Source organism: Bos grunniens, chromosome 18 (genome assembly GCF_055505025.1).
Source record: "Bos grunniens cultivar Pamir isolate PY7600 chromosome 18, Bosgru_T2T1.0, whole genome shotgun sequence".
Classification (NCBI taxonomy): domain Eukaryota; kingdom Metazoa; phylum Chordata; class Mammalia; order Artiodactyla; family Bovidae; genus Bos; species Bos grunniens.
The window spans coordinates 56,352,179-56,359,254 of NC_141182.1; the positions used below are offsets into that span (position 1 = coordinate 56,352,179).

The 7,076-nt window shown below is 57.9% G+C and overlaps 1 protein-coding gene across 1 annotated transcript; it reads right to left on the reverse strand.

Annotated features, from left to right (window-relative positions):
* Positions 1 to 1,651: 1,651 nt before the first annotated feature.
* On the reverse strand, positions 1,652 to 5,399 carry RRAS (RAS related). Its single transcript, XM_086353678.1, has 6 exons — positions 5,213 to 5,399; positions 3,317 to 3,404; positions 3,105 to 3,207; positions 2,916 to 3,024; positions 2,037 to 2,155; positions 1,652 to 1,956 (listed from the first exon to the last, which is right to left on the reverse strand). Exons 1-6 carry the CDS (start codon positions 5,363 to 5,365, stop codon positions 1,872 to 1,874), a joined length of 657 nt encoding a protein of 218 aa, XP_086209804.1. The 5' UTR covers positions 5,366 to 5,399; the 3' UTR covers positions 1,652 to 1,871.
* Positions 5,400 to 7,076: the final 1,677 nt, after the last annotated feature.

Genomic DNA, 7,076 nt, shown 5'->3' on the forward strand with positions numbered 1-7,076 from the left:
AATCGTTGTTCTAATCTGGAATACAGAGGGACCTTCATGCTTCTAAGACTGGAGAACTCTGTCATTGCTCCTGAGCGCGGAGTACCTCCCAGGCCCTGCTTTCATCCTCTGGGTGCAGGTTTGGTTCCGAAAGGCCTGTGGCCATGGGAAGCAACTGCAGTCTCCCCCACTCTGTAGATGTGAAAACTGAGAAGCACGCACAAAGGCACTTGCCTAGGAGAGTCAGCGCCGGATTGGAACCCAGGCAGCCTGCTGCCAGGGGCCACGCGGGGTCATCGTCCACCCCAGAACCAGGAAGCAGGTTCTGGGGTGGGTGGGTAGGTGTGAAGGGAGCGTTTTGGGATCAGGGCCCAGAGATTCTGTTGAGAATTAGCCAATGTGAGGGTAGGGGGAAGAGATCATTGACTGTTAACAGTAGTCAGGTGGGGACCAAAGTTCCAGGAGACACAGACATCTTGGTTGAGATTTCTGGTGTGGTGTGTTGGAGTTCAAAGATGGTCTGTCTGGGACTTCTCTGGTGGTGCAGTGGCTGACTGAGTTCTCAGTGCACATGGCCTGGGTTTGATCTCTGGTCCAGGAACTAGATCCCACATACCAAAACAGACCTGGTATAGCCAAATAAGGAAATATTAAAAAAAAAAAAGATGGCCTCTCTGATGGGCCTGGGCGATGGGGGAGTGGTGTTCTCTGGTTCTGGCTCCAGTCTTCGAAGTTAGCAGCTGCGGTACAGAATTGGGGGTCCTGATCCCCAAACCGTTGTCACCCTACACTTCGGCCCCACCCCCAGAGGAGAGGCTGGCAGGGAGGTTCCTCCACACCAGCCTCCAGTTGAATTCAAGGTTGAGAGTCAGACGTCAGCCCAACCGAGACCTTTCTGGAACTGAGAACCTGCCTGTCTGCGGCTTAAACACCATTCAGCCCACCTGTTCCTTCTCCCCTGCGCAACCAAACCGCCTTTCTCAGTACACATTGGAGGTGGGAGGCAGGTGGGCACGGTTCGTAGCACTTGCTGCTCGTCTCCAAGGTCTCCTAGAACACCACTTCTGTCCGACAGACCTTTCTGCAGTAATGAGAATATTGTGTATGTGCCCTGCCCACGGCGGTGGGGCTGGGGTGTGGGTAGTAGCCACTAAGTCACACGTGTGAATACTGAGCTTTTGAATGTGGCTGTGTGACTCAGGAGCTGAGTTTTTACATTGAAGTTAATTTAAATAGCCACATATAGCTTCCAGCTACCAGACTGAAAAGTGCAGTTCTAGAACTTCCCAGAAAAAAAGATTTTTTTATTTATGCCCCCCCACCCCCACCCCAGCCCCGGTCACCAGCTCCTCCCTGCCTGCCTGCCTGTGGGAATCTTAGTTCTCTGACCAGGGATCCAACCCATACTCCCTGCCTTGCAAGGCAAAGTCTTAACCTCTAGACTGCCAGGGAAGTCCCCCCTCAAATATTAATCCTCATCCCAACAAAATGCCCATTGAGACAGAAAAGGGTGGAATCTGTTAAGAGAGGAAGTGGGGGTCAGATGGCTGGCTCAGCTTGTCTCTGCCCTGAGCAAAGGGTCTTAGATCTGATGGTTCTCGGTGGCGCTAGGCTTTAGCAAGTGTGCACAGGCCTGGAGTTCACCCGGTCCCTTTTATAAAAAAACACCTCCTTGGCAGTGACGTTTATTTCTCTGGGGAGGGGAGTTATATACAGCAGTGACCCGGGTGCCCGGGAGCCCTCACCCTGGGGCTCGGGTGGGGGAAGGCAGCGGTGACAGAAGGCACAGGGTGGTCATGGCCCCCCGGGGGAGGCCAGGAATCGCGGGTGGGGGTGTAGTGTGTCCTGGGAGACCCAGATCGGGAAGGGGGCTCAGCGAGAGCAGCTTGTCCCTACAGAAGGACACAGGGGCAACCTCCGGCCTTCTTCCTGGGGGCGCTGGGCGGGGAGGGCGGGAGCTCTTGTTCCTGGTACTTCCTGTGGGAAGAGGCTGGTGAGTTTGGGTGGAGTAGGGGCTTAGGGAACGAAGAGGATCACGGGAAGGGGGCTCAGCTCACCGGACAGCCCGCACCAGCTGCTCGAAGGCTTCATCCACGTTGAGGCGCAGTTTGGCAGAAGCTTCGAAGTAGGCCACGTGGTGGGAGGCACTGAAGGTGGAGGCTTCAGATCGAGGGACCTGGGGCACGGGGGGCATACGGAGGAGTCAGGTGCCTGCTGTCAAGGCTAGTCCCAGCCGGCAGGGAGGCAGAAAGACAGACTGTGTGCTCTAACTGGGGTAACGTACTGTGGAGGCTCAAGTGTAGAGGAAAAGGTCCGGGGTGATCACGACAGAGGAGCCCAAGGGGCTGGGTGCCATGTAAGTAGGGAGTAAGAGAAGGCGCCACAGACCTTCCTGAGTTGTCAGGCAGAGAAAAGTCAGGGTGTTCCCAGCAGAGACCCAAGCAAAGCTCCAAGGCCTTAATCGAAAAGATGAGTTCTGTGTGGAAATCACAGTCTGTGTATATAGGGAAATGGTGAGAGCAGAGGAAGGAAAGGACAGGACCGCGGGGGTGGGCATCAAAGGCCAGGTGGCTGAGCTGGGGTGTCAGCAGGGGAGGGGCAGGTGGAGTGGGAGGTTGACTGGAGGGGAGAAATCCAGAGGAGGCTGAGGCCAGGCTCCAGGTGGGAACGAGAGGAGGGGTCAGGACAGAACAACACTGGGGCTGGTAGACCCTGGGAAAGACACCCTTTTTCCTTTTTACCATTCAGCCACCTCTCCTGAGAACTCCCGTGTGGGCAATGCTGGGGACTCAGAAGCTATGACTAGTGGGGTGTGTGGCTGCAGACCGAGGGAGTCAGAGGAGGATGCTGACGTGAGGAGCCTCAGGAGGTGGCGCCAGAAGGAACCTCCCAGACTGAGATGGGGTTGGGGTCGGGGGTAGAGGGGAATCCCAGACCTGGCGCTGTGTTTCCAGATCCGCCTTGTTGCCAACCAACACGACGGGGAAGTCGTCTCGGTCCTTGACTCGAAGGATCTGCGTGAAGAGCTTGCCCACTTCGTTGAAACTGCGGATGAAGCCAGAGGTCCAGCCAGCTGCTCTCTCCCTGCGCCCCCTGCCGACCCCCCTCCATACCATCACTCTCACCTCTGCCTGTCATTAATGGCAAACACCAGCAGGAAGCCATGGCCCGCACGCATGTACTGTTCCCGCATGGCACCAAACTCCTCCTGGCCGGCGGTGTCCAGAACTGCAGAGAGAGGGAGAAGGGTCTCCAAGGGGACGGGGGTCCGGCCAGCCACCCCCGCGAGCCCTCAGCCCTGCCACCCTGCCCCCACCGCCGCCCCTGCCGCCCTCACTGTCTAGCCGGGCTGGGACGCCATCCACAGTGCAGATCTTCGTGTAGGAGTCTTCGATAGTGGGGTCGTAGTCAGACACGAAGTAGGACTGGTGGGATGGGGAGAGGACCTCGTTAGTGCGGCGTCCCAGCCAAGGTGACGCAGCCCGGCCTCCAAGCCCTGGCTTTCTCGGCCTCCTTCCTTCTGGGTCTCTTCCCGCCCCTGAGTTTGTCTCCCTCTCTCTGGGTCTCTGGGTCTTCCCATTGCCTTCCCCAGGCTCTTCTCTCTGTCTCCTGGTCCTCTCTCTCTTTTTCTGGCATAAAGTACATTCCTGGCATCGTCATTACATCCTGGCTGTGTGGCACTGGACGAATCACTTCCCTCTCTGAATCAGTTCCCCTCTCTGAACCTCAGTTTTCTTATTTGGAAAATGAGGATAAAAATAGCTGTAGGCTTAATCCAGGGTTTGTGAGATTCAGGGAAAACCCCTGTTCAGTATTTAACACATGACTTGGGCATAGTAGGTGCTTGGTTATTGGGAACTGTTCTTGTGCAGAATCTGCCTGTCTAGCTCTCTCTTCTCCTCCTCCTTTTTCTCTTCCCTTTCACCCCCTCCTCCTCCCCCTTCCCCTCCTCCTTCTCCTCCTCCTCGGGCAGTGTCTCCTCCCAAGGGAAGGTCCGGGTTCCAATCCGGCGGCGAGAAACTGCCCCGCCCGCAGGCCGGCCCCTCCCTTCCTGCCCGGTCCCGCCCGCCTCCAGCCAGGCTTTGGGCCAGTTTTGGGTCTGCCCCTGGGTGCAAGGGGCCCAGGGCTGGGGCCTTTCTCTACACAAACGGGGGCTCCCGGGCAGGTGCTGGCCGGGGTCTCTTGGTGGGAGAGCTCTGCGGTAGCATCTCAGTAGCAGACAGACACCTTTCTTGGGTTTCTCTGAGGTGGGAGGGTTTCCCCTGGCAATGGGGTGGAAGTTTCCCACGCAGAGGTGGGTTTTCAGGAGAGAAGTGATGACCTGGCAGCTGGTGGTCTGCAGGCTGCATTCTGCCTGTTAGAGGGGTGTTTGGTGAGGGAGGGATCTAGCCCTAGGGGACTGAGGGGTGTGTCTGCAAAGGGGAAGCTCAATGGTGAGAACTGGGGGCTGGGCTCAGGAGCATCTGGGAGATTTGCCCTAGAATATAGAGTCTAGAGAGTCTTAAAAACCCTGGAGACGTATTTAAGATATCAGAGACACTCTCAAGGGGCAGGTCTGTCGGGGGTGTCAAGAATCTGGGGGCCTCCTCCATGGAGATGATTTGAGGACTAGCCAGATTTTCAGAGAGGGACTCGGGGAATCGGAGTGGAGGACGACTCAAGATGGAGGAGTGGTTGGTTTTCCTTGGGGAAGGCTGGCAGGGGGGAGGGTATCGGTCTCAGGGGATGGGGGATTCCCAGAACTTGGGATCTCAGAGTTCTCTGGAATGGCCTGAGGGCAGAATCTGACTAGGGGAATCTCAGGGGCGTTTTCCCAGTTAGGTTCTGGGAAGCTGGGATCTGGGATTTGGGGGAGATGGGGCTCAGGGTTGGGGGAGGTGGCACCTGGTGGGGGTGGGGGCCCATGAGAGTGCTTAGGGTCTGGATGGGGTGACTTCTGGATTTAGGGTGCTCCCAGGAGGCACTCAGGGTCAGGTCAGCAGGGAAGTGGGGTTCTGATTACTAGGGATGGGGTGATGGGTCTCAGGACACACGTACAGGAGGAACGTCCCTCGTGTGTGGGGGGTGGAGGCCCCAAGGGGCTCAGAGTCACATCTGAGGGGATTTCTTTTAAGATTAGAGGGCCTCATAGGAGGGGTTGAGTGATGGATCGAGGGGCAACGGGAGATCTGGGATCCCGCAAAGGGCTCAGTTCTAGGTCCCGGGGGCACCCCCCCTGGTGAGGGCCCTCTACCTGGATGAACTGGATGGTCAGCGCGCTCTTGCCCACGCCGCCGCCGCCCACGACCACCAGCTTGTGTGTCTCGCTGGGTGGGGGGTCCCCGGGTCCCGGCACCCCGCCCCGGGGCCGCCCCCGCCCTGTCCCGGACGCCGCCCCGCTGCTCATGTCGCCACCGCTGCCTCTGCCGCCGCTACCGCCTGGGGGGGAACCGGGCGGGGCGTAGGGGCGGGCCACGCTAATAAGGCTACTGCATAATCATGAGCTCCAGCGAGAAAGGCTTGTGTCTCCGGACACTTAAGGAGGAGGCAAGGCCTGGGAAAAGGAGGAGCTATGCTAATAAGGGTAGGCGACAGGCGTTCGCCAAGAAGGGGAATTCCAAGTGGAGCTGGAGAATGCTAACAGAGAGCTGTGCTCACCCGGAGCAGCGCCACGCGCTCTCGGCTGCCGGGCCTCCTGGGGGCGGAGCTATGCTAATAAAGGCCTCATTCTCTCGGCGGACGGGTTGAGAAGCTCGTTCGGGGTGGGGCTATGCAAATAAGAAACCCAGGGATGCAGTTTCTTAGGACGCCATCCCAGAGGCCTCGTTCTAGTAGGCGGAGCTCAAGGACTCGCGCTCGGCCGTATATAGGCGCGCTCCGAGAAAGTAGCAAGTCTTGAGGGGAAGCTCAGCCTCCGACCTGGGATCCTAGCCAAGCTCCCGACCCGGATGTCTGGGCTGGATGCTAGAGGCTCCGCCCGCTAAGGGACCCAGGCTTCCGGTCCCTGCTGTCCCAGCCAAGCGGAAGACAGACTGGGAGGGAAGATGGGGCCCTGGAGGGGGACAGCGGCTAGCTGGGCAGGGAGGGGCCGTGAGATCACTGCATTCCTAATTCATGAGCCAGCTCGCTCAAGCCGGGATGCCTGGGTTATGAACGGTCTAGGGTCAAGATGTCTGGGTCATGAGAGAGGAGAAAGCTGAGACCCCAGGGTCTCTAGGAGGGAAGCCCAGACCCCTGAGTCCCTAGGAGAGAATAGCGCTGAATGTTTGAACTCCTGGATCTTTGGAAGGAGGGGGCCAGGGGGTCCTTAGTACTAGGTTCGGTAAAGGAGAGATCTGAGAACCCAGACTCTTGGATCCAGTGGTTGCAGGGGCTAGGGACCGAAAGTTCTGGACCCGAGGGAGTTAGTGAACCCTAACACCTGTGTTAGTGTAAGGTATTTGCTTGAGACCAGGAATGGTCTGTGGAAGACCAAAGGGCCTGACTCCTGGATCTAAAACGCAAGAAGGGCTCAGACTTCTGAGTCCCATGTGTGCTTAGTCGTTAGGTCATGTCCGACTCCTTGCGACCCCATGGACGCAATCTGAGCCCGCCAGATTCATGGACTGTAGGCTCCTCTGTCCGTGGGGATTCTCCAGGCAAGAATACTGGAGGGGGTTGCCATGCCCTCCTCCAGGGAAACTTCCCAACCCAGGGATCGAACACAGGTCTCCCGCATTGCAGGCGGATTCTTTACCGGCTGAACAACAGTCCCATGGAGGAGGGAAATATGAGTTCGGATACTCTGCTCTGAGTGAGAGGAGTGTGGGCTTTTCTGTCCTAAATGAGGAGGAGGCTGTAGGGTCGGGCTCCTAGGTTCTAAATTTAGCGAGGACTTGGTATCGGGATTCGGGGATCCCTAGAATGTAGGCGGGGCAGCTCCCAACCAGTCCTGCATTTTTTTCCCTACGGCACACTCCGCGGAACTACAACTCCCTTGCTTCTGTCAGGCTGACCGCTCTTTACGTAACTTCCTTTTCCGCCGCTCTTTCCGCGCGCGTGCAGGGCACTATGGGGCCTAATCGCGGGCTACCGCAACCCCGCCCACTTCACCCCTCATCTCCTTGCTGTCCCCGCGC

Excerpts from the sequence above, each read along its gene's own strand:
- RRAS (XM_086353678.1), bottom strand. The coding sequence starts at position 5,365 with ATGAGCAGCGGGGCGGCGTCCGGGACAGGGCGGGGGCGGCCCCGGGGC. Across the intron at positions 3,405-5,212 it reads TGACCATCCAGTTCATCCAG|TCCTACTTCGTGTCTGACTA; the intron begins GTAGAGGGCCCT and ends CCATCCCACCAG. Across the intron at positions 2,156-2,915 it reads ATCTGGAAACACAGCGCCAG|GTCCCTCGATCTGAAGCCTC; the intron begins GTCTGGGATTCC and ends CCCGTGCCCCAG.